The sequence below is a fragment of the Rhizophagus irregularis genome, chromosome 10, assembly GCF_026210795.1.
Source record: "Rhizophagus irregularis chromosome 10, complete sequence".
Classification (NCBI taxonomy): Eukaryota; Fungi; Glomeromycota; class Glomeromycetes; order Glomerales; family Glomeraceae; genus Rhizophagus; species Rhizophagus irregularis.
The window spans coordinates 4,792,079-4,819,354 of NC_089438.1; the positions used below are offsets into that span (position 1 = coordinate 4,792,079).

At 31.7% G+C, this 27,276-nt stretch overlaps 6 protein-coding genes across 6 annotated transcripts; 3 read left to right on the top strand and 3 right to left on the bottom strand.

Annotated features, from left to right (window-relative positions):
* Nucleotides 1-13,324: 13,324 nt before the first annotated feature.
* Nucleotides 13,325-13,591, top strand: OCT59_002467 (uncharacterized protein; the record flags this gene model as incomplete). The annotated part of the gene is made up of 1 exon (XM_066144524.1): nt 13,325-13,591. The coding sequence occupies one exon, from the start codon at nt 13,325-13,327 to the stop codon at nt 13,589-13,591; it is 267 nt and encodes an 88-aa protein (XP_065995680.1).
* Nucleotides 13,592-13,793: 202 nt separating this feature from the next.
* On the top strand, nt 13,794-14,512 carry OCT59_002468 (uncharacterized protein; the record flags this gene model as incomplete). Its single annotated transcript, XM_066144525.1, has 3 exons — nt 13,794-13,805; nt 13,875-13,884; nt 13,965-14,512. The coding sequence occupies 3 exons, from the start codon at nt 13,794-13,796 to the stop codon at nt 14,510-14,512; spliced, it is 570 nt and encodes a 189-aa protein (XP_065995681.1).
* A 5,533-nt stretch (nt 14,513-20,045) lies between these two features.
* On the top strand, nt 20,046-20,705 carry OCT59_002469 (uncharacterized protein; the record flags this gene model as incomplete). The annotated part of the gene is made up of 2 exons (XM_066144526.1): nt 20,046-20,288; nt 20,424-20,705. The coding sequence occupies 2 exons, from the start codon at nt 20,046-20,048 to the stop codon at nt 20,703-20,705; spliced, it is 525 nt and encodes a 174-aa protein (XP_065995682.1).
* Nucleotides 20,706-21,757: 1,052 nt separating this feature from the next.
* On the bottom strand, nt 21,758-22,201 carry OCT59_002470 (uncharacterized protein; the record flags this gene model as incomplete). Its single annotated transcript, XM_066144527.1, has 1 exon — nt 21,758-22,201. The coding sequence occupies one exon, from the start codon at nt 22,199-22,201 to the stop codon at nt 21,758-21,760; it is 444 nt and encodes a 147-aa protein (XP_065995683.1).
* A 38-nt stretch (nt 22,202-22,239) lies between these two features.
* OCT59_002471 (uncharacterized protein) lies at nt 22,240-23,558 on the bottom strand (the record flags this gene model as incomplete). The annotated part of the gene is made up of 2 exons (XM_066144528.1): nt 22,240-23,088; nt 23,463-23,558. The coding sequence occupies 2 exons, from the start codon at nt 23,556-23,558 to the stop codon at nt 22,240-22,242; spliced, it is 945 nt and encodes a 314-aa protein (XP_065995684.1).
* A 3,091-nt stretch (nt 23,559-26,649) lies between these two features.
* OCT59_002472 (uncharacterized protein) lies at nt 26,650-27,210 on the bottom strand (the record flags this gene model as incomplete). The annotated part of the gene is made up of 1 exon (XM_066144529.1): nt 26,650-27,210. The coding sequence occupies one exon, from the start codon at nt 27,208-27,210 to the stop codon at nt 26,650-26,652; it is 561 nt and encodes a 186-aa protein (XP_065995685.1).
* Nucleotides 27,211-27,276: the final 66 nt, after the last annotated feature.

A 27,276-nucleotide genomic window follows, 5' to 3' on the forward strand; every position in this document is an offset into this window, starting at 1 on the left:
AAATATTGCATATTATTTTAAAATACTTAAACTAAAAATGTTAATTTCTTAATTTAATTTCAACTAATAATTCATTGCAAGCGGTTATAACACCAGATTCAGTTCTTAAAGGAGATTTCTTATCTATTAAATCAATATCATATTTTCTAAATAATAAAGCCGTTAAACAAACTAATTCAAGTATTGCTAACTTTCTTCCTGGACAAACTCTTAGTCCTCCACCAAACGAAATAAAAGAATTCTTCCTTGGTTCAAAACCTTCAACCATCCATCTATCAGGATTAAATTTCTCAGGTTCATCCCAATATTCTTCATTATGATGAATAGCATCAACACTAATTTTAATCATTGTTTCAGCTGGCCATTGATAACCTCCTATTTCATCAGGTTTTTCAAGACATCTTGAAAATACATGTACGACTGAGAATATGCGAGATACTTCTTTTACAATTGCTTCACAATATTTTAAATTATGAACATCATTTTCAGTAATTGGACGCGTTTTGTCATCTTGAAAGATTCTATCAATTTCGGTCAACATTTTTCTTTTAACATCTGGATGATGAGCAAGATAATAGACAATGAACGAAATAGTATTCGCAGTCTATTGAAGGAAAGAATGAAGGAAAGAATAAAACGTTAAAAAAAATATTCAAACCCAAAAATTTTGTCAAATAATTAAAAAATATACTCACAGTATCAGTTCCAGCAATTATTCCATCGAAAATAATAACACGAATTTCATGATCATTCATAGGTCTCATAACTTCTTTATCATCAATTTTATTATAATTAATATCACGTGGTGTATTCGCAGTGATTATCGATGTCAAAAGGTCACTTGGTAAAGGTTGATCCAATGGAGTATTTTCAATTTCTTCTCTACGTCTTTTGATAATTGCATCCATTCTTTGATTTATAAATTTGATGTTTCGAATAAAATCATCCGACTTATTCTTAAAATATGGAAAATAATGTCTTAAAAAGGGAGATACGAATTGAAACATTATTAAACCCATAAAATGTTTACGAATCGCACGAACAAATTTTACAGTCTCATCAACTAATGCAGATGGACGTTCAGCTTTTTCATCATCACTAACTTCATTAAAATATCCAGCCATAGTATAAGATCTTTCACCAGTTAATAATGCGATAATCATATCATTTGTAAACTGATTAAACCATGTAGAAATATCCATGTTCTTTTTATTTTCCTTTAATATAACTCCTCCTTCTTTAAGATATAATTTATCCCAATAACCTTCCAATTCATTAAAAAGTTTATTTATCAAATGAAGAGCTTCATTAGCAAATTTTGGTGATAAAATAGCTTGTGAAAAAAAATGACGATTATATCTCCATGGTTTAAGATCTTGATTTAATAATATTCCCTTTCCCATCAATCCTAATTCATGAAATCCTTTACTATCCTTATAAGAAAATTTTTTAATATATGGATTTTTTGATGAAGCTAATAAAAGTTTTTCAATATATTCTATTCGATTTAGAGCTATATTTCGTGTATCAAAATTAAACTCGAATAAATCACCATATTTCTTATGACTAGTTTCGAAAAATTTTTTAAGATTTCCATTATGCCAAATATATAATTGAGGTAAATTTCCAAAAAATGGGAATGGAAAAGGACCGGGTAAAGGATTGATACGAGTAAAATATTTATAATAATATTGTGTCACATAAATTATCAATGTGATACTTATTAATGAAAGGAAATCAAAATTTTCGAATAATTTCGAAATCATATTATTTATAAATTAAATGAATTTTCTTGATTGATAATAAATAAAAGAAAATATTTATTAATTTTCTTGGCATAGCCAAGACTTGTGAAAGGGATATATTTATATTATATTTTTTTAACCAAAAAAAAATTTTTTTTTCCGTTCCGGGTAAACTTGTTCATAGAGTTTAACCTAATTAAGTTTCAGACGATCCCGATTTGCCAGATCGCTAAACCGGCTATACTAATTTTCGCCCCTAGTTTCCATTGATTCTGGCTGGTGAACCGGGTCCGATTGATCAACATCTGAAATTTTTTGATTTGTAATCATTTGTAATCAACCAGACTCATGACTTCTACCGTCATTACATGGAATCCGAGCTGATTCCACATCGGATCCAGGGGCGAAAATTATTATAGCTCGCTAAACCTACAATAGACTAGTATGGAACTCGAAAGAGGACAAAAATTCATCGTACTATTATTCGTATCACGGTATAGTGAATTAATATAATGCCCCCACAAATGATGGTCATATGTCGGTGCACTGCATCGGGAAAACATTATAAGCAAAAAATACATTATATGTAGCGTATGTAGCAATAATCTAGTATTAAAAACAGTAGTTTTATCTTTGACGTTTGGTATATATACATTGATAAAGAAACTTTATCTTATGTATTAAAAGATGAATTTAATAATAATAGTAGTAGTAATAGAGAATGCAGAACAAAAAGATCGTCGACTAGATATATTAGATAAAAAGAATAATAAAAATAACGTAAAACTTGATGTTTTCATATGTATGCCAGTTGATCTGATGATCATTTGCGGATCACAATTTTTCTCACGTACGAAAATAAAACATTTTAAATTTTTTTTTGTGTCTCTTTATACATTACTGTATATACTGAACTTGAAGTCTTAATAACTATAAAATGACACTGTAAATACCAATAAAAAAGTGACTTTTGTCGTATTAAAGACAATAATTAATATTTTAAAGGTTATATATCATATATTTATCTATAAAAAATTTTTTTAAGCTTAATACACTAATAATTATATTTTGTATTATTTAACTGTAGACGATAAAAACAAGCCAAGAGTATTATTAGTAGTTTTATATGTTTTTGTATATGGATTATTTATTTGCTAATATGTAATATTTGTATAATTTAGAGTCCGGATCCGTTAATCCGGAGATCCGATTTTGAATTTATTTGTTCAATCCGGATAAACGGATAATTTGTCCGGATTATCCCGATAAAATCCGGATATCTGCTGGATATCTAGGAGATTTGGAATGTCTGAAGTAATTAATTTTAACAAATTTAAAATATATGTATTTTTTAATTAATAATAAAATACTTATATAAAACAAGTCATACACGACTACTAACATATAACCTCTGGTGATACAAAAATGAACAAAGTATAAATTTTATTATCAAATAATAGTAATTAATAATACAAAAAGTTTTTTTAATCAATAAATACATTCGTTTGAATTTTCATTTTTAGCTTATAATACTGTAATAAAAAAAGAAGAATACGTAATTAATTAATATCTACTCCTTATCAATGATCAGCTGATTCAGCTTATGTGATTATCATCAAATCCGAAATTCAGCAAATATGCATTTTTTATAATAATATATTACAGTAAAAAATATGTATTTTTTTTTTAATAAAAATAACTGATTTTCGTTTTTTTTTTTGCCAAAAATAAATAAATAAATAAATAAATATGATAAACGCGTTTTTTAATTTTTAAATTAGAAAATACTGTATATTCATTCAATAAAAATCGATTTTGGTTTTTATTTAAAAAAAATAATAATAATAATAAAACAATTTTCTGATATAGAAAACTGATTTTCAGATTTTTTAATATAGAGAGTCAATTTTTATTAAAGAAATGACAATCATTTGGGCGACACGACCGACACGTCGACAATCAGATACACAGTACATTATACCGACGATCAGATTACCGATTAATTTTTTTTTTCTCGAAAATCTTGATGAGCAATCTAAAACATAGACAATTGCTTCACGTACAAAATTCAATAAATTTTGATATCAGATGTATAAATATAAATATTAATTAATTCCCTAAGTTAAGTCAATATTAACTAATTTTTTTCAGTATTTAATATTTCACAATACGAAATACTATTTATTGTATATAACATAATGCAAAATACTGTACTTATCTTGTATAGTATAAAAGGAAATTGTATTATTTCGCCACGTGGTCAATAACAATATTCAGTTTTTCTTATCTCTTTTCTTCGTGTTCGGATGATACTCCATTTTGTTTATTATTTTTTCATTTTTTAATAATAGATATACGCGTTTATTTATTACCCTATAAAAAATTCGGGAAAAACTCCAATAAATGATCATTTTTTTAGTTTTTATTCCGAAGAAACCCAAACACATGATCATTTTTCTGAAAAATTTTTTTATAGGGTTAGATATTTATAAAAATATAACGTATAAATTACAATACCCCATTTGTTTATAGATAACATAATAAATAACTAATACTTTGTCGGTAATTTGATTGTCGATATAATATACCTGTCGGTTACAGCTAACTTCAAAAAGGTCGGGACACTCGGAAATATTCGGTAAAGCTTGAAATAAAATAAAAATTATACGTTAATTTTGTAGTACTGTTCCGAGAATGATGATATAATTTTATCTTATTTTGAGCTTAACCGAATATTTCCGAGTCCTTTTTAAAAATTTGCTAAGTAATTTCTAATCTGCAAAATTATGTCACTACTTCTCTATCTATATAATTTATTTTTTTGTCCAATTCTTGCGCATTTATTACGAACATTCTTTTTTTTTCCAATGTATTTGGAATTCTCGTCATGCATCCTCATTTGTCCTTGTATATTCTATATTCTTCTTTCGTTAGTTTCTTATTTATTAAATCGTTTCTTACCTTCTCAGTCAAAATACTTGGTGAGGATGAAACATTCATGTCCACTTGGCGTGCTTCTAACTATACTCGTCATATTACTTCATTAATTCTAATTCCGTTTCAGTATCTTTCACGAATATCTGATAATTGCATATCTGCCGGAAACTAACCATCGGCGTCTATCTATCTCTAAATTAATATTACTTCTTTAGAGCCATGTTGCATTTCTTTGTACATTTTTAAGATGTATCACCACTATACTTGTGTTGTTTTTTGAACTCTAATGCGTTTTATGGAAGATGAAGATAACTCTAATCTTTCTTACTCTTACTCCATAAGAATCTCATCCGTTGTTAGCACAACATTTTCCCACACTTCTTGATTCTCAATAACACAAACATTAATAATTTTCACCTTCTATATCAACAAATTCTTTATTTTTCACATGATGCTTTCATATTCAAATCTCTTTGGCAACATAAGAGGCTCACCTTTTAAAAAACTGATGATACTAAATCAGGTCTTACAAAATCAAAATAATATATATATATATATATCTGATATACTATATTTTTGACAAATGTCATCAAATATGTACGTGTTAAAAAAATTTTTTATTTAAAAATACTTAATATAACAAATAAAAAAAATATTGCAATATCCTTTAATTATAAAATACTTAATAAATATAATTGAAAAATATTGTATCCTTTGAATACTTACGAAATTATTAATTTCTTAATTTAATTTTAACTAATAATTCAGTACAAACAGTTATAACATCAGATTGAGTTTTTAAAGGAGCTTCCTTATCTATTAAATCAATTTCATATTTTCTAAATAATAAAGCCATTAAACAAACTAATTCAAGTATTGCTAACTTTCTTCCTGGACAGACTCTTAATCCGCCACCAAACATAATAAATGAATTTTTCTTTGGTTCAAACCCTTCAACCATCCATCTATCAGGATTAAATTTTTTTGCTTCTTCCCAATATTCTTCATTTTGTTGGATAGCATCAATACTAATTCTAAACATTGTTTCAGCTGGCCATTGATAACCTCCTATTTCTTCTGGTTTTTCAAGGCATCTTGGAATTACATATGCGACTGAGAAAATGCGAGATACTTCTTTTACAATCGCTTCACAATACTTCAAGTTATGAGCATCATTTTCAGTAATTGGACGAGTTTTATCATCTTGAAAGACTCTATCAATTTCGTTCAACATTTTCTTTTTAACATCTGGATAATGTGCAAGGTAATAGACAATGAATGAAATAGTATTCGCAGTCTATTGAAGGAAATTAATAAAATGTTAAAATAATATTCAAAAACAAAAAATTTTATTAAAAATTGACAAAAGTACTAAATAACAATATACCCACAGTATCAGTTCCAGCAATTATTCCATCAAATATAATACTACGAATTTCAGGATCAGTCATAGGTCTCATAACTTCTTTATCATCAATTTTATTATAATTAATATCACGAGATGTATTTGCAATAATAATTGACGTCAAAAGGTCATTTGGTAAAGGTTCATCTAATGGAGTATTTTCAATTTCTTGTCTACGTCTTTTGATAATTGCATCCATTCTTTGACTTAAAAATTTGATATTTTGAATATAATCATCTGATTTATTCTTAAAATATGGAAAATAATGCCTTAAAAAAGGAGATACGAATTGAAACATTACTACACCTAAAATATGTTTGCGAATTGCATGAACAAATTTTACTGTCTCATCAACTAATGCAGATGGACGTTCAGCTTTTTCATCATCACTAAGCTCATTAAAATATCCAGCCATTGTATAAGATCTTTCACCAGTTAATAATGCGATAATCATATCATTTGTAAATTGATTAAACCATAGAGAAATATCCATTTTATTTCCATTTTCTCCGATAATCCCTTCTCTAAGATATAATTTATCCCAATAACTCTCCAATTCATTAAAAAGTTTATTTATCAAATGAGAAGCTTCATTGGCAAATTTTGGTGATAAAATAGCTTGCGTAAAAAAATGTCGATTATATCTCCATGTTTTATAATCTTGGTTTAATAATACTCCTTTTCCCATCAATCCTAATTCATGAAATCCTCCAGTATTTTTATCAGGTAGTATCTTAATAAATGGATTCTTTGATGAAGCTAATAAAAGTTTTTCAATATGTTCTATTCGATTTAGATTTATAGCTCGTGTATCAAAATTGAACTCGAATAAATCACCATATTTCTTATGATTAGATTCAAAAAATTTTTTAAGATTTCCACCATGCCAAATATATAATTGAGGTAAATTTCCAAATAATGGGAATGGAATAGGGCCAGGTAAAGGATTAATACGAGTAAAATATTCATAATAATAATGTATCACATAAATTATCAATGCGATACCTATCAATGAAAGGTAATCAAAATTTTCGAATAATTTCGAGATCATGTTGTTAATATAATTAAATGAATTTTCTTAATTGATAATAAATAAAAGAAATATTTTTAAAAAAAATAATTCATAACCAAGACTCGTGAAAGTGATATTTATATCAAAATTTTTTTCCGTTCCTGATAAATTTGTTTCTTGGAATTTAACCGAATTTTCACTTTAATTAAGTTTCGGCCGATCCCGATCTACTTACTTCATTCAGTCGGATTGCTAACCTACAACAGACTAGTAATGGAGTTCGAAAAAGGACTAAACTCATCGCCCTATAACAATGAAATTTGATTCGTTTTATATTTGTGTTCACGCCCAATTTATGTCTTATTACAAAAAAACAAAAATTAAACAAAATGGTGCTTTTATAGAAATTTATTACACATGAGCACAAATATTAAACAAATTTCACATTTCATTTTATAGGGTCGCATTACCTTGTATGTATGGTATAGTGAATAAATATAGTTAATATTGAACAAATGAGAACCAATGAGGGTCATATCGTTGCAGTGCATCGGGATCGAAAACATTATAAACAAAAAAAAAAGACATTATGCGACAGCGTATGTAGCAATAATCTAGTATTAAAAAGAGTAATTTTATCTTTTTAACGTGTTAAATTTATTGGTATTTATACATTGAAGAAACTTTCTTTTATGTATTAGATGATGAATTAAATAATAGTAGCATCAGCAGTAATAATAGAACTTATTATTATTAAAATATAAAATAATAAAAAGAATACAAAACAGAAAGATCAGATTATAATATTTTTAAAAAGAACCAATTAAAAGATATTTTTCATATGTATTGCCGATTGATCTGATGTTGATCACTTGACATAAGCCATGATAATCGGGAACTTTTAGCTGCCGATTGCCGAAATCGACATTTTGCCGAATTCTATTTCGCCGAATCCATTTTATGGAATGGGCATTTTGCGAAAAATTATTTATTCCATTTTGGTTATTTTGTTGTTTTTATATTAAATACATAAAGAAATCTTTTCTAAAAAAAATTGAATTAGATGATTTTTATTAAATTTATCTCGTTATTTATGATACATTAAATTAAACCATTTTTTTTTTACTTTTCGTGAATAAACGTTTTCAAGAAAAGAAGGTTATTGAGAATTTGTATTTTACGCACCATGCTTATAATGCGTCCATGCGCAGTTTTTTTTATGTGCATGACAAAAATATATTTAATTTATTTTAATGGATACACGATCTGATGTCCCATGCATAGTTTTTTGATAACGCAGTAAAAAATTTTGTACAACCTTTTAGACTATTTTGATCAATAATTAAACTATTTTTATTCCCACAGACCCACATACTCTCTCCTTCGTTCCTCACTCTCTTTTCCCTTCTTTCATCAAATACTATTCTTTACTTTCCCTACCAGTGATTCGGATTCTTTTTCAATTTTTTACCAATGATTTTACTGGAAATATACCAGATGATAGTGATGACGAAGATGAAGACTTTTATTCTTATAATATGAGTGGTTCAGCTTTAACGTTAAATGTTGGATTATCATTTCATACTTGGAAGGCAGCTTTTCAACATATAAACAATGGACTGATCAACAAGGTTTTTGTTCGTAAAGGAAGATAAGAAAAGGTAGAATTTGAACGAAGAAAACAAACAATTGTTTGTTATTGTGAAGGAACACTCAATTTCACATAGTAAAAAACCATCAAAATCATGTCATACAAATTGTAAATGGAGTGTTAACCTTTCCAGACCAATAAAAAACAACCCAGGCCCTTTGATTTTCGTTACTACCTTTTTTAATGAGCATTCCAGCCACAATTTAGATGTTTTTGCTTACAATTTTAAAGAATCTAAGGCATTTATGAAGTCCATCACTAGTCGAAATAAGGCAAATTGGAAGTAAGGCAAATCGGCCAAATTTCAGCCAAATTTTGGATAAATTTCAGATATGATCGATAATCGGCTGACATTCGGCATAGCTGATTTGCGGTGCAAAATTCCGATATTTGTTTCAAATTCCGATGTTTGCGCATTATAATATTTCTACATTCCGATAATTATATTATATGTAAATTTGACATTTAATAATTCCGATATTTGTATTGTATTGTTTTAACATTTAATAAATTTCGATATTTGTATTATTTGAAATTTGTATTATTTTGAAATTTAATAAATTCCGATATTTGTATTATTTGATGAAATTTGTATTATTTTGAAATTTAATAAATTCCGATATTTGTATTATTTGAAATTTGTATTATTTTGAAATTTAATAAATTCCGATATTTGTATTATTTGAAATTATATGTCATTTCATCAAAATAAAGTTCGAAAAGATACTAATTTCAGCGAATATGAAATTTTATATTGACTGGATTTACCGCTAAATAGACGTTTGAACTTCTCCTACCTGAAATTCAGTATTTCGTTGGTATAAATCGGCCAAGAATATGATGAACTGGAATAATACAGTCGCGGGATTCTGGGTAAAACTCGGTACCCCATAATTCAACATTGCATATTTCGTCATCTCTAACTCTGAAATGATACCGAATATTTGATGATTCTGCAGGTTTATACCAGCGAATAAATGCTAGATTATGTTCAGATAACCCATCCGGCAAATTAACGGCATGTGTAAAAAAGTATTGGACTTGTCCAGGATAGCAATCGATATTACCACTTTCTGTCATAAATTTTGCCAAAATAAATGAGCTTTTTACATGACGTGATGATATCGAAGAGCCGAAATTTTCAGAACCAATTCGGCACCTTCCAAATTGATTCATTTTAACTTGAACTATTATCGAATCTTCTGCACCCTCTCCAAATGGTTTCCGAAATTCCATCATTTCGTAGCTCGCCATGTAGTATTCAACTATTAAGTCAAGCATATCACTTGACATTACAATATCGTTAAATACTGGTCTGAGCATTTTGCCCAGAAATGCTTCTTTTCCTGTGGTGGTCGATTCATGAATGTTTCTTGAAGTCAACCAAAATCGCCTTATTTCATCAGCAGAAAATTGGTCGGCTTCTGATAGAGAGCCAACAGATGGTCTATTACTAATCAAATCTAGGCCCTTTGATTCCACGCCGGAATTAATGATATTACTGATTTGATTATCAAACATCAGGCGGCGCATAATTTCTGGTTCAATTTTCCTTCTGCTATTTGGAAAAGAGCCTAAATTTATTTTAAACAAAAGTTGATAAAAATGCATTATTTTAGAAAGTAACAAGAATATTTAAAATATTATACCTAGCATGCCATTCATGCGCTCAAAGGAAAAACACCAGAATGTATATAAAGGTCCATAGTCGAGTGAGCATTCACATAAGTGAAGTGATAAATGTAAATTCAGTGTGATTTTATCATGACCGTAATTTTCTTCTATCAACTTCACTAGGTTAATTAGCCTCTGATGCGCCTCTCTCATGAAATCGACTTCTACAATTCGACTTACTGAAATTGAACAAATTCTCACAAAATTCATGAGAATCTTCCAGTCATTCTCAGAAAGATGTTCCCAGAGAGAGACCGTTGCATATATTGTAAAAAATATTCGCCATTGATCCGCAGTAAAATTTGAAAACCCATCTCCACAATCAACTTTTCCCGGGATTCGACCCATGTCAGCTGGAACTTTAAATTCATCCATTTTTTTCTGAACTGTTTTCAAAATATGTGTTGTTAATACGCCATTTTTGATCCAAAGTCTTCTTACAATCCATTTTGCGATGCTAGAAACAAGCAGTGTATCGGGTCGATTGTAATGAACCGAATTGGATCGAAATATGGTAAACGCAATAATTCGGACCATCTAACTCCAGTTTGCTTTACAAATCGCTTTCTTGCTGCGTCCGAATTACAGCGTCTCCATCCTATAGCATCTTGATGATGTTGAGCCGAATCACGGCAAGTAAACCATTCGTCCATTTCATTTATCCCAGCGAAATTATGCTGCCGATTTTCATAATTCGCCTTCTTTTCGCATCTATGACACGACACTAAAGCGGAAATATGTCCGCAAATTTTTCTTGCAGCCGGTATGTCACATGAAACAAGAATCAGAGCTGCGCAAATTCTTTTCCCTTCTTGACATTTATACGTTTGATTTAATGTCACTCCTTCCCAAAGTGACTTCAACTCATCAATGATTGGTGCCAGATAGTGATTAATCTTATGTAAACTTACTTCATCTGGGCCGGATAATAAGCCAAGAATCAAGATATTATTGCGCTTGAATCTGACATCCCTCAGAAGGTTACCGATTGCAGCGTATATTACTCCGGTGCTGTGAATTGTACCGTCGAAGGGTTGAAACCAATCCAAATTCAAAATCAATCCGAGGTGTGAATCAGCAACATCAGATTGGAAAAAATTATTCGAACTTTCATCTGTCGTTTCTTTAAAAGTTTTCCAAACTTCACCATCGTATATATCAGTTAGGATATTATCGAAAGTTGGACGATTTATCCAATGCCTTAGAGAATTTTCAAAGTTAGGTTGATGATACATTTGCTTCCAATTGCTGCTTAATACTCACAAACGGAAATAATAATTCAGGTTTGATTGAAATTTGGTTATTTAACAATGTTGTTTTCTGTGCCAAAGGTGTTTGGCACAACCTTAATCTTCGAGTTGTCAAATTAGAAAATTCGACATGGTAACACTTCATGATGGCAGGTTGCTCATTTTGGAGAAAACTTTTTATTTCCTGTTTGTTGTATAATTTGTGGCATTTGGAATACGCCACAAAACTATGAAACCAGTCTTCAAGATTAAGGGCTTTTCTTACTAGATATAAAGTGTGAGGAAATGTGTCAAAATCAGGACTACCAATTTCTGTTAGAGCAAGCTTCAAGAATTTTATCAATGATTCTGTAGCTGTTTCTGGTAAGTTAAACCTGGTTCAGAAGCTCATGATCCATAATAATATCCATAAGAACTGATTATTTATTGATTGTTCAGTATCAGAATCTTGAAATGGTTTGAAAGGTGGATATGAATAATCTTCAAAAATTTCGTGGTATTCGTCATCATTGATGGTTCATTATCGGATGATTCATTTCTATCATCGATATTTGCATCTTCCTCTGTAGTATATTCAGAAGATTCAGAAGATTTATCATCTACTATATCTCCTAATTCAGCAATTATAACCAGTTGAACATATTTTCTTGATCGTTGTCTACTAGGCAATTCAGCTTCCGATTCTCTCATTCGTGGTTCATCTGATATTGAGGCACTTTTGTATGGTTCGTCACTAGGCAATTCAGCTTCATCAGTTAGATGTACTTCTGTTCTTTCTGAATCATTATCCTCTGAATCTTGGTTAATTTCATGGATAGTTTTCGTACGAGGATCTACTAATCGTCCATTACATTCAGAACAATTACATGCAACTAACCATCCAATATGTGATGATGTAGGATAAGATTGATTTGAAGATTCTTCGTCAATTATATTTGACACTGATCTGGTTCTTTGTATACGTGATGAAGGTATGGCATGAGGTCTAGAATCTGATTCTTCATTGAGTATACTTGATAATGATCTTTTTCTCGTCATTTTTGTGAACGTTTTTTGAAATAAAGTTAATTGTTAATAATATATCAATAATATCAATATAATTCGTTTAAAATACTTAAATTAGAATAAATTTTATTAAAATCATCAACTGCGTCGATGTAATACTAAATTTATTAAAATTATCAATCTACACTTAAATTATAAATATAAATCATTCGATTAATAATATTGATAATAAAATAGACTATTCGATCGATCAGTATGATGGCGAAAGTTTCTTAAAGTTTAATTTTTTAAACAACTTCATTTTTTCTCACCAACCTTTTTCTTTTTAGAGTTTAATCTTTTTAGAGTTTAATTGTCGATATAATACTTAAATTATATTAAATTTATTAAAATCATCAACTATCACTTAAATTATAAATATTACATGATGTCGATTTGCGTTCAAATCGTTTGATTAATAATATTAATAATAAAATAAACTATTCGATCAGTATGATGGCGAAAGTTTCTTAAAGTTTGATTTTTTAAATAAAACTTCATTTTTTCTCACCAACCTTTTCTTTTTAGAGTTTTAACGTCTAATACTCTTCGCAACCAAAAAAAAATAAGAAAATAATGAGCCAAAATTCGCAACCAAAAAAAATAATGATCCAAAAAAATAGAAAAAATAAAAATACTGAAAAAGGTTTGGCTAGTGATAATCAAAATAAAACGATTACTAACATCAATAAAAGTTCGTCCAATATCCAACAAGCTGTTAAAGGGACTGCCACGCCAATTCATGAGCGAGCTCAAACTACTAACATCAATAAAAGTTCGTCCAATATCCAACAAGCTGTTGAAGGGACTGCCACCCCAATTCATGAGCGAGCTCAAACTACTAACATCAATAAAAATTCATCCAATACTTAACAACCATCTGCTGCGCCAAGTCATAAACGAGCTCAAAGTGTAAAAGAAAGATATAAAAATCTTCGGCTTCCGGATTCGTCCAATACTTAACCACCATCTGCTGCGCCAAGTCATGAACGAGTCCAAGGTGTAAAAGAGAGATATAAAAATCTTTGGCTTCCGGTCAGATATCAAACTAATGAACCTACCCGCGATGATGATAATGCATCAACAGGTCTGTATCGTGTATATATCGTCAGTTAGATTTAGTATTTTTTTTTATTGATTTTACATTTTTATACAGAGAATCAGAGGTTATCTCAAGAAGTATCCGATTTGCATGCGAAGTGTTTACAGTTAGAATGACGAAATAATGAATTAACCAAACATACAGCTGTCGTTGCCACTGAAATAGCTCGCTTACGAGAAGATAACGAATTTCTTGCTGGTGTTAACGCAAAATTCGGTTCTGAAAATGACAACTTGAAAGAAGAAGTTAACGAATTAAAAACGAAACTCGAACAATACCAGATACAATCATCATCTGAAAGCCTTGATGTTATTGATGTTCCAGAAGAACGGTTAGCAAAACGGTTCAAATCAGATGGGTCAAAAAAAGTAAAGAAGACGGTACACTACACCGAAAATCAACCAAAAGAAGAACAAGAAGAACAACGTGAAAAGGAGGCGAGGGTTTATAATTTTGTAATTTTAGGCAGAATTGTACAGTCTTTATACTTTTATACTAATTGTTCTGATTTAAAGATTGAAATGAAAATGATCCTCAAAACTATTAAACCTAATGACAATTTGGATGATAACAAAACGTTTAATAGTCCAAAAAATGTTGAAATTCGCAGTAGATTAATTCCTGAACTTCGAAGGGTGATGTTTCTAAATTATAAACCTTCAGTAGCACAATTGACAAACTGGTTGAGCTAAAGATGGTCATCGGTCCTACCGGTCCTACTCGGTCCTGGACCGGTCGGTCCCAGGACTTGTAGGACCGGACCGCGGTCTTGCATTTTTTTGTGGCGCAGTAGGACCAGTCCTGAGGACCGACCAGTCCTCATACCGGTCTTCATATAATAAATGATTTTTATATTGAATAAACCTATTAATCTGACAAATGTCTTCATAAAATAATATAAAGACCGGCTATTTCAAACCAATAAATAATGACAATCACTCTTCCCACTTGTAGAGTTGCTTGTCAAAACGCTGAAACTCCGAAACTCCAAAAAAAGCGTTTAAGCGGAATATCTCGTCATCTAGTGATCATAAAAGGATGAAACCACCACCATTCGAATCGTCTTAGCGAGACGCGTCGAATGGTGACTAAATCATGTTTCTAGGATCAATAGATAGTCGGTAATTATTGAATTTATTATCAAATAGTTTTGCCAACATAATTTTTTTTTATCGATTCTAAAATCATGATTTTGATACCATTCGACGCGCCGCAGCGAGACGATTCGAATGGTGGTAAAATTATCCTTTTATAATCACTGGATAGCGAGATATTGCGTTTTGAAGTATTTTTTCTTAAAGCTTTAAATTTTGCATGACGTTGTGATAATATTCAGGTGATTTGTAAAAAAAAAAATTTATATTAAAAATCATCCCAATTAGTGTTCATTTATAAAACAAGGCTATTCCTAATAAAGTTGGGGAAGAAAATCTTTTTTTATTTGCAAAAAAAAGAAAAAAGACCGATCGGTCTTAAAAAGACTGCGGTCTTTAAAAAGACCGACGGTCTTATTATATGTGATACAGGACCGAAAGACCGCGGTCCTACACTAAATAAGGTTGCTTGCCGAAACCTGTTTGGCCTAATGCTGAAAGGTGAAACCTCTTATATAGTGCCGAAACGCCGAAACGCCGAAACTGCGAAACCTGTCAAAATTGCGAAACTGCCGAAACATGCCGAAACCTCTATAATAGGTTTCTCCGTAGTTTCGGCATAGTTGATCATAAGATTTGCATATAGTTACGCCAAGTTACACCAATTAATAATATAATTTAGATGATCAAATAATCTACAGATAAAAGATTAAACTTCAATATTTTACCGTCGTCTTAGTTCTTTTAAGCTTTATCTAGTGTTAGAATTTTCATTTCTAACTCCCATATTAATATTATGATATTACACGTTTTTACAGTTTTTTTTTAAGGGGCTTATATTTATTAAAGGAAAATGCGTAACATGCATTTAATAAACCCAATTCCGTCATCTCCTTTAACACTGAACTAAAGTTTCTTTTACTTTCTTCCGTTTTCTTAATAATAATATTAATAATAAACTGTTTCAAATGACTGATCACATAGAAGATTCAACCATTAAAATGAAAAATAGAGGAGGTCGGCCACCTAATAGCATTTGGGAAGATATTAATAAAGGAGAAGCTGTTGGTTCTGGCAAATTTGCCGCCTCCTGCAAGTACTGTAAGAATACATGGTCACGCGGTGAAGTTTCAAAGCTCGAAGAGCATCTTTCAAACCATTGTCCAGATGCGCCAGCAGCAGTTGTTAGAAGGTATATGACTAAAGTAATGGAACGGCAAGATAAGTCCAAGTCATCCAAAAAAAGAAAATACTCTGAAGGTCAAAGTAACATGGATGATTACCATGATTCAACAGAGCTTAACGAACAAAGATGTACACGAATTAATCGTGCATTAGTTAAATTTTTTATTGCGTGCGGAATTGCGTTTAGAGTAGTGGAACATCCCTTTTTCATCAATTTTATAAAAGAGCTTAATGCCGGGTACAATACACCAACAAGGGAAGTATTAGTAAATCAACTACTTGAACGTGAATTAGCTCAAGTGAACTTCAAAGTTAATTCTGAGCTTGAAAAGGAAACGAATTTAACGTTAGGTTTGTTAAATTAAATAGGCTATCATACGTCATTTTTATTTAATCTTACTTACTATATAATATTAATTTATAATTTAGCCTTTGATGGTTGGACGTCTGGTACACATCGTTCAATTTGGAACTTCATTGTAATGACTCCGTCGCGTAAAGAATATCTTTATCAACTTTCTGATTTGTCTGAAAATTCGCACACTGCAGAATATCTAGTTACGGTAATTGAAAAGGTTATAGAAGGTATTGGAGAAGATCGAATATGTGTTGTAGTTTCCGATAATGCGGCCAATGTTCGTAATGCACGAAAAATTATACATGAGAATCATCCAAAGATTGAGAATGTGCGATGCGTTGCACATTCTATCAATTTAATTGCATGCGACATCGTCAAGGAGAAGTTTGGGGAACGTTTATTAAAACGTGTTAATATTTTGACAACCTTTTTTAGAAGTTCTCATCAGGCTAATGCAAAACTTGCTCAAATAATTAAAGAAAAAGGAATTAGTGGAGGAGGATTAAAATTATATTGCAAGACACGCTGGACTACTGCTAGTGAATCCGTAAATTCAGTAATAAATTTGGAATCAGCACTAGAAGAAATGGCCAGCGATCACGATAAAGTGCTAACAAATGATAAAATAAAACTGATTATTCAATCGAGAATTTTTTTTTCAAATTTACGAGTTCTTGGATTTGTTCTGGATCCTCTAAGAAAAGCGGTACTTTCATTAGAATCGAGAAGAGCTACACTTGCAGATTGTTTCCTGAGCTTGGCAAGACTTGCAGCTACATTAAAAAAGTTACCCAAATCATTAAATCCTGCATTCCGAAGTCATTGTATCAAAGTAATAAATGAAAGATTTGATGAATTCGATGATGATAAGTATATTACTTGTTTTTTTATGGATCCCAGATTTAGAAACACGCCACTTAAAAAATGCGCCCTCATGAGAATTATCAAATGTGCAGCTTCAATCGGGAAAAATTTAGGTTTCGACCGTTACGAAGCTGAAACTTTATGTGATCAAATACAGAAATATATTAATGAGCAAGAGCCATTTGACCTAGATATCGGTTTTGCTAAAGATAATCCCGTGAATTGGTGGAAATATATTAATACCGAACCAGAACCAGATGTCCTGCCAAGAATTGCAAGTTATCTATTTGCAATATGTCCTAACTCAGCAACTTGCGAACGTGGATTTTCGACTTTAGGATGGCTATTTCATAAACGTCGCTTAAATCTTAATGTGGATAAACTAGAATCCATGTGCAAATTAATTTTGTATTGGAAATCCAATTCAAAAACTGAACTTGGATTTTATGGAATTGATCAAAAAAAGAATACTCGTCTTAGTGATGATGAGATCAATATACGTATTGCAGAAGCTTTTGCAGAAGATGACGATGAGGAATATAATGAGGAGCAAGCTTCTACTCAGAGATTAACTACAAGCGGCGAAACAATACCCGAAGACAATTGCCGTGTAGTAATCGAAAGTCTATGGATTGATCAATTTGTTAATTTATCGCATGATTCAATTACTAGTGAAATCGGCGATATTCCAAGAGATATATTGGATGATTCAGATGAAAATAATGCGGAAGATGATGAAGTTGATGATAGTGGTAATAACAAGAGACCCGGAGAAGGTGACTATGATTATGATATAGATGATGTATTAGGTATGGATGACGGTGATAATAATGACGATAATTATGATGATAATGAGGAATAATAATAATGAGAAATAATTACAATAGTTAATCCAATGAGAATTAATTCTAATATCATGTAATTTAAATAATGATACTATTTAGGAAATAAATGATGTAATTATGCAGGGCAAAATATTCGCGATCAAAGTCCAGTTAACATATAATTATGCAGGCAATGCAGGCAATTGTAATTTTATATTATATTTTAAAACATTGCAATTTAATTAAGGAATAAGGATAAGCATATTATATTTTAAAAATAGTGCAATTTAATTAAGGAATAAGGATAAGCATATTATATTTTAAAAATAGTGCAATTTAATTAAGGAATAAGGATAAGCATATTATATTAGAATCAATAAGTTTTAAGGACTTCGTTAATTAAATTTATTACATTAGATCAATAAATTTTAAGAACTGCGTTACAAAAAAAAATTTAGAACTGCGTTAATTAAATTTATTACATTAGAATCAAAACTGTGTTTATTTTGTTACAAATACTTTAATTATGTAGAATGTTATTATGTTCATCAGTTCATGTTTTAAACATTATAACGAATTTTAAAATTATTATAAATATTATGAAATTTGAATTTTTTTTTCGCAATTCAAAACCAAATTGTATTTTAATTTTCAAATTGTATTTAATTTTCAAATTTCAAGTTACGAAAAAATCATAAAAATAAAAAATGGCAGCATTAGTACCTTTTGTCCCACCGCCACCACCAGTATTCCAATGGACGATTAATGCAGCTAGGCAATTAATCGCGAAGCGGAAAAACTTACATCAGCAATTCAAAAGAATTGCAAACCGTCATCATGTAAATGCATGGACAATAATAGCAAATAGGGTGTTCGTTGCAACGGGATTTGCAGCGACACCCAGGCAATGCCAAACAAAATGGAATGCCCTCAAACGAGGTTATGAAAACCTCAGTAGGATAATAAATAATAATGATGACGACATTCCTATTATAAGCCCAAATAGTTTCGATAGAGCGTGTTTTGCTGATATGAACGATGAATTCTGGTTACAAACCGGTAATTATTATTAATTATTATTTTAAATTAATTTTATTTAGGCAATTCATTCAATTCATTAATATTTTTATTGGATTTTAGATCTGTTTAGATGAGAGTATCGACGGCAGCATGCTGCGCATGATCGACGTCGATATGAATATAGATTGCGAAGGGAAAGAAGAAGGTCGCGATCTAGGTCTCGATCAAGAAGTAGATCAAGAAGTAGAGATAGAAGACGAGATAGAAGTAGAGATAGAAGACGGGACAGAAGTAGAGATAGAAGAAGAGGTAGAAGCAGGTCCCCACATAGAAGATAAAGATATTATTAAATTTTAATTTTTATTATATTTTTAATCGTGTATTTTATTAGTTTAATATTAAATATTATAAAATAAATATTTACATACAAAAAATCATATTGTCTTTAATCTTTATTCTTATAAATTGTTTAAATGCCGAAACTCTAATTAAATCATATAGAAAGTATTGCCGAAATGCCGAAACAGTTTCGGCAAGTTACGGCAGTTTCGCGATTTTGATAGGTTTCGCAGTTTCGGCATTTCTTGATGATTTCGCGAAACTAGTTTCAGCAGTTTCGCGTACGCCATTCTGCCGAAACCCTCTAGTTTCGGCAAGCAACCTTAACTAAGACGGACCGGTCCGTCTTTTTATGGTGTAGGACCGTAGGACCGCGGTCTTCTAGGACCGATGACCATCTTTAGGTTGAGCGTCCTCCATAAGTCGCGAAGATCACAAACACAACTGAAAAAAAGTGGAAAAAGTGACGAGGACAGTCGCAGAGTTCACAACAACAGTCGCGTACAAAATGTAAAATTGTCGAATTTTTTCCTTTATCATCATGTTAATGATTTATGCTAATTTTCTTATATATTTATCATTTAAGAAAAAATTGCGTCGAATTAAGGCTGCAAAGGATCTTTATAGGAAAAGTGACAAAAGAATAATTGGTTATGAAAAACGCCAATTATTAAAAATGTTGGCAAATCGATCTTACCACTCGCCAGAAATCAGTGAGTCAGATGAAGAGAATCCAGATAAGACGATCGTATGCGTCTATGATTATTCTTGGCGATCACAAGAGGTTTATACTTCGATATTTATTATACTTCGATATTTATTATACTTCGATATTTATTCTTTGATATTTATACTTCGATTTATCACTCTCGTTCCTTTCTTTATTTTGTATTTATTATATTTATATTGTCTTTTTTAGCTAAAAAATTTACTTCAAAACGTCATCGACTCACATTCGGCAGATATTCAAATGGCAAAATTACAACGACCTTGCCAGTATGATGATGAAGTTCAACACTTTGACCGAATGCACCCTGAAGATGCTCCACAATGGTCATATGTCGAGCAAGAGGATTTTATATATGATACGGAAATCGATAGTAGAAGTGGTTTTGACGAAGATGAAGACTATGGTGAAGAAACGGAAGAGGTGTTAATCGATAGTCAAAAAAGTGCAGCCGGTGATGATTTAGCTGAATGAAGCGGGACTATCGATTACATTTATTTTAAATTTTTTTTTTTCATGTATTATTTCTGATAATTAATATATAACGATAATAAATTTAAATCGAATTTTCTATATATAATAATTTTCTGAATTTAGTATGATTTAGTTCTGATTTATGTCCAATTTAAGTTCCGAAGTACATCTGATTGACTGTACGAATTTAGTATGATTTAGTTCTGATTTATGTCCGATTTAAGTTCCGAAGTACATCTGATTGGCAGTCAATCGGATAACAATCGGAATATATTTTTTTGTAAAAATCGGACATATTTCAGCCATAATTTGACCTAAAATCGGATATCTGATTTTTAGCCGATTTGCCTTATTTCGACTAGTGACACTAGCATAACAGACTGTTGATAGCTTTGCTCAATGAGCGTTATCTTAGGACAGAATTTACTTTCAGTCGGAGACGCAAACAAGTACCACGAGCTATATTATTATGTATTACTGTGGTCATCTGGAGACGTTGAAGAAAAGACGCATCATAAAGTATTAGTCTACTTAGTACCCTCTAGTTCTGACGCAGTGGGATCTTTTCTAGACCACAGGAAATAATAAGGATATCAGATTCCCATTCATAGACGGGATTATCTCTTTCCGAGAATGCAAATAGTTTGCCGATAGAGTTCTAAGTGATAGTGTAACTGGAGGTTATCCCCTTCCTTCTCGACTTCCTTATCTGAATCCCATACATCTTGCGTAGGATAGAGTTTATGAAAGTCAGACTCCTCTTGATGAATAGTCCCCTGTCTTTTTCTCTACTAAGGGAATCCACATTTACCTTTCTTACCTCAAACTCGTACAAGAACTTGTCCATGTGTTTCTTAATGGCGGGCAGCGACTCACGTATATTCTTTTCCAGCAGGTCATCTTGGATACTATTTTTGTCTCATATACATTGAAAACCGCACCTACGTAGGAGTCCAATAGCAAGACAATGGGACTGGTATGCATATGTTTTTCGCTCATTCACCAGGTCATGTCCTTCCTTAGCATTGCTAACGGTATCTGAGGAAGAAGCATCACCATTCCATCCCCAGTATATCTGTGTACCTCTTAAGCTCATGATCTCGCATTTTTAGGAGTGCCTCGTCTACTGTTTTTCCACGGGTTATATTCTCCAGGTTAGTAAAAACTTGTTTGACAGCTGGTTTGGAATAGTTTTTGACGAACTCTGGAGAAATTTCTTCTCCGAAGTCATAGAAGTTAAGTAAGTTGAATTTTTTGAAGGAATTCTTTTCCTGAACAGTCACGTCCTCTTCATTTTCAAGCCGTTCATAGATGTCGAAGGCATGGACATCAGTTATTTTTGGAGACGAGGCCACAGCCTCACAATGGGCATTTTCCAGGTCAGTCTTAATCATCCGGAAAGAGGTTTGGTGGGCTTTGACATCATCAGGATCATGTGTGGGCAACACATTTACTCTAGCCCCAGTATAAGCAACAAGGTCCACGAATCTATACATGAAATCATTTTTTGACAAGTTCTTAACACGCTCGTTCTCTAGCCATAGATGGAAATAATCAGACTTGTAGAAATGAATCCCCCATTCACGGTATGCTCAAACTGTAATGCCACATCAGAAACGGTCTGATACAGTCCAGTGCGTTTATCATGCAACTGCTGAGAAATCGCATCGGTGGTGACAGGCAGAGAATGACACGTATTTACCAGCCTAAAACAAATAAAGTGTTCACGAGTACTAAGGTTACGAACCCGTGCTAACATCTGACGACAAGTCTCAACGTCGCAGGAATTGTCGGTGAAACAGGCGAAAATAGCATCGAAGTGTACGGATTCAAAACTAATATCAGCAGAGACAGTGGGAGTATAAATAAGGACATCAAGTTCGCTCCAGTAGGTGTGGATGTCACCAAAGTGTTCTTTCTTTTTCGAAGGGAGGGTCTCATTGCTATATAGCTCTATTTTTTTACCAGAGAACCGACTGCGTAGTAATTCTTCGATAGCCTTGGCATCCTTAAGACAATTCATGGGAATAACTATTTTTTGCCCACTGCTGAGGGCCTTCAAAATAGATCCTATCCAGTCACCGAAAATAGTAGTAAAAAAGAACTGGTCGTCTCGTGCGAGAGAAAACTGGTTCCAGTGCAGATGCATAGGCTTACCTCTCATCAGCTGTAAGGTGTTGTGAGTGTGAAGGTCCAGGTTGGCATCCATACAGATCACATGCCGTGCTGTTTGTAGCATCCACCTAAAAGCAGCAAACGCTGAACTGAAGTGTTTATGGAGTCCACTACTGAACTGAGCGAGAGTAGACTCGACTTCATCAATAACAAGCAAATCAATAGGCTCGTAATTGGAAGGAATAGAAATCTGGTGTAGAGACTCAACCTGTACAATAACACAAGAGAACTTGGTCTGATTGATCTCACAGGTGGAAATGTCTTTGTACGAAGTAAAATCGGGGAACAATTGTTAGAGAGACTGGGTAAAGGTTTGTCTAAAAGTGACAAATCGAATAACGGGATTTTTTCCAGTGTTGCATGGGAAATAGTTGTCAAGATAACGTCAAAGAGTCTTAGTTTTGCCTAGGCCCATGTGACCCCTGATCAGCAAAGTGTGGACAAGCTCATAATTTCGCATAGAGTCCTGAGAGTAGATATTTTTATTCTCTTCTGGAATAAAATAACTGACAGACGTGTCAACAGTATGTTTAGGATCGATACTTTGTCTTGGATGCCTCAGACACGTGTAGACAAAAGTACTTGCCTAGAATTGCTGGGAGCATTGGGAGACGGTTTATGCTGCTCCATTGAAATGGGAATGTAACTATTAGCTGTACTGTTCTTAGGGATATCCATGTAGCTTTTGTGATCGAAAAGTATTATCCTAAAAAATCGCATTACTTCAAAAGGGTGAAAAAATTGCGATGACAGAGAGAAGGAAAAAAAGAAAATGCGTGTATTCTACCTGTGAAATTAACATCTCTCTATTTATAGTGTCAGGGTCTCACTGGATAGAAGTTAATCAATGTGTCCCATTGATATTCGTATTCCATTTCTTTACTAATTATGTATGCGGAAATATCATATAACACGTAATAATTACCATAAAAGTAACAAAAAACGTTTGTTAAATTATTATTAACTAGTTTGTAATGTGCTCCTAGCAAGACTCCTATAATTGCAGTAATATATAATACCTTCTACCATGTCATTAATTCTCCAATAATGTGCCAGTTGCCCCACCCTTTGGGTACGAAGTAGAAACCTATGTTCCTAATGTTATTACAATTTTTTTGTGAACAAAGAGGGAAAGAACAGTAAAGAATAATTGGTAAAGATAACGATGGACAGGAATCCACAACAGTATTGAAACGGCTAGTATGGCAAAAGAAAATGTCTGAAATAATAAATATACGTACCTAAAGAAATCTCTTCGGAATGTAAGAAAATTGTTTGTTATCAACGTAACCTTATTCTAGTACTTCATTTGTGTTAAAGACAGGATTAAAGATATTTATGTACTAATAATTGTTATCAGGCTATTAGTAATTCGGACTCCATTATTCCATTCGTTTATATGTCACTATAGGTAGCCGAAATTTCTGTGAAAGTCACGTGATTAAAATCGTGAATTTTATTCACAATTTTGATAAAACCTATGTGAACCAGTTCGTCGATTAATTTTATTGATTACCAATCTCCACAAGTGTACCTTATTACCTTCCGTTACAAATAAACAGTAATCGAATTATGCGAACTGGTTTCATCGAATCTTGTTATTAGTTACTTACCATAGAAACATCTCATTTTTTGTGAAACCACTAAGAAACTTTATCAATCGTACCAAATTTTGTCATAATGTGTTAATGTTGAATGTCACAAGTAATATAATCAAATACATGAAAATAACAATAATAGATAGGAATCAATAACGACGCTAGTAGCAAATTATGATAATCAATGTGGTAAATACGATTACTTAATTTCGTAACTTTGATGGAATACTCTGTGGATAAATACTTAGTACGCCACTAAGATAAATAATACAACTGTTTTGCTGAATGTTATTACATAAATCGATAGAGAATGGGTGTTTAAAAGAAGAATTAACAAAAACTTTTCCAGTACTCGTGATGACAGATCGGCAATAATTTATTCAGGTAGGACTCTGTAATACATAATTGTTGGAGGAATGAGACACTTTTATTGATAAATACCTTGAGATTGGACACGTGACATCGATACCTAAGGGTCCTATGTCATGTGCTCAATAATATATACTCCAATGGGAAATCTTAACGTGTTCCAGGAGGTATACGCTACTTATCCTGTTTCCCCTCTTACGTCACACACTGATTTATTTGTTTATGCTTCGATGATCAAATAAACTATACACATTTTCTTTCTTCTTTCTTCCTTTTTCCTTTTATCCTCTTTCTAAGTAAAATTTTTGAGATGTATAAAGGTATGAAGTAATGTAATTATTAATTTTTATTAAGCTATTTTAGTACTGGAGTTTTATAAGAGTTTTTGCTATAAAAATTAGTGCCGCGTTTATTTCTTTAACTTTATAATATAACTACAACAGCTTATTCAAAGCGAACACGTTCTTAAAGGTTAAGTAAAGTTATTCTGCAGGTATGAGACTATTCAAATATTAATTTTCATCAAAGTTAGTTTGAATATTCGTAAACTACTTATTTTTTTGTAATATTTTATATATGCAGATACTTTGTCACGTAATTTAAACACTTTGGTTAAATAAACTAATTTTTGTTGAATAAAAAAAGTTGTTTAATGGATATAAAAGTATTCATATATTATGTTAGAGTTAGTATTTATAGAGTTAACCAACGCTTTTTGTAATGAAATTTACCGTGTACATGAACATTTGTTTGTTTATTAGTAAAATTTAATAAAGAACAAATAAAATAAATAAAATTATAAACTGAAAAGACTGAAATATAACATATTAAGTGTTAAACAAATTTTTTCTTTCTTGCTGTATGTGAAATTAAATTTTTTCACTCTTGTTTTTTTTTCACGAAACAAAATATTTTCTAAGACAAAGTTGCACAAGGTTTGTGGCTATGATTATTGAGCCAATCATATTTAAGACAAAAGGGGAACAGGATAATATCGTATACCCGGGGTACACGTTAAGGATCCCCTACTCCAATTGTTCAGGGTGTCATGTGCAGGGATATGGAATATTGACTGCGGAACAAGATATTAGTGGATAACGGGATATTGACAAACAGGGTGCTATTCTTCTAAGAATACTTTTATACATCATTGTCAAAGTGGCATCATAACAGTATATATTCAATTTCCGGCTGCTGTGGAAGAGTGTAGAGGTAACAGTGCCTACAAAAAAAATATACTTATCTTCTGCATTAATACAAGATAACAGTAAATATGTATTGATTAATGTCAATTTCCATTATTGTTACCGCAGAAATATCATGTTGACATACTGAACATTTGTGTAGAGTGTCACGTGACTGGTAGTGAAAATATATTCTGCAGTAGCACAGTTATACTGATTTGATTGTGTTCTAAACAAAAAATGGGGACTTAGTTCACAGTCTTGTTCCTCGGAAATCAGTCAAAGACCGCTCGAAGAGCACTTTTTTGAAGGTTATAATAGACTAAAGATTTTTTGTATACAATGACCACCTTTTCGTTCAATCATGCCTTATTCGCAACGTATAATTGATAGTTATCGACAACAAATATTTTATGTCAATAAAACATCCTTACTGGGACTTTCTTGTTTTTTCATATCCATTCTTTAACCATAAAAAAATTCTATCGCCTTAGATGAATAATAGACAAAGATATACCAAAATCTTCAAAGTTTTCTCCAAATGAAGGATAATATCTACTTCGTACTCTCTAAGTAGGACACGCCGATTAAGGATCCGAATTTACACTGCTTCTCGGACTAATCTAAATCGCCACGAAGAACTAAATGTTCGTCGGGCTTCCCTAATCTCATCACGATAAACTTGGTGTAGTCATCTGTGTAAAATACGTGCCAAAAATGCTTTAGTGGGTTTATCAGTTTTTTTGTTATATACCGAAAATCAATAACGGCTATCTCATTAAAAGGAATTGTGTTATACCTACCATTCGGTCCAAAACGAGCCGCATGTTCTGACATGTCAGTTCCCTCTCTCAGAATTTCTACCCCCCACTGCAATTCTCCATTTACATAGAAATCTAGGTACGCATTAGTTCCATACAAGCCTCCGACGTTTGAACTAATTGTTACATCATCAGGTAATACTGTGTTAGCGGACCTATACCATTCATTTTGCCACATCTGCTCGACTAAACGAGAGTCAAATTTGTCAGAAGCTTTGCTTAAAGAACTCTTTAAAACGGAAGACCTCATCCTTTCTAGGCTACGTAATAAGAATTCTTCGAAAGAACCGTCATCCAATAAGTGGTAACGTTTGTCGTAAGGAACACTATACAGATAAATGCCTAGTACACTTCGCATCAGCGGAGCGGTAAATTGAAACCTGTTTTTAGTTTGGACGATAAGACCGGAATGAATATATTTATT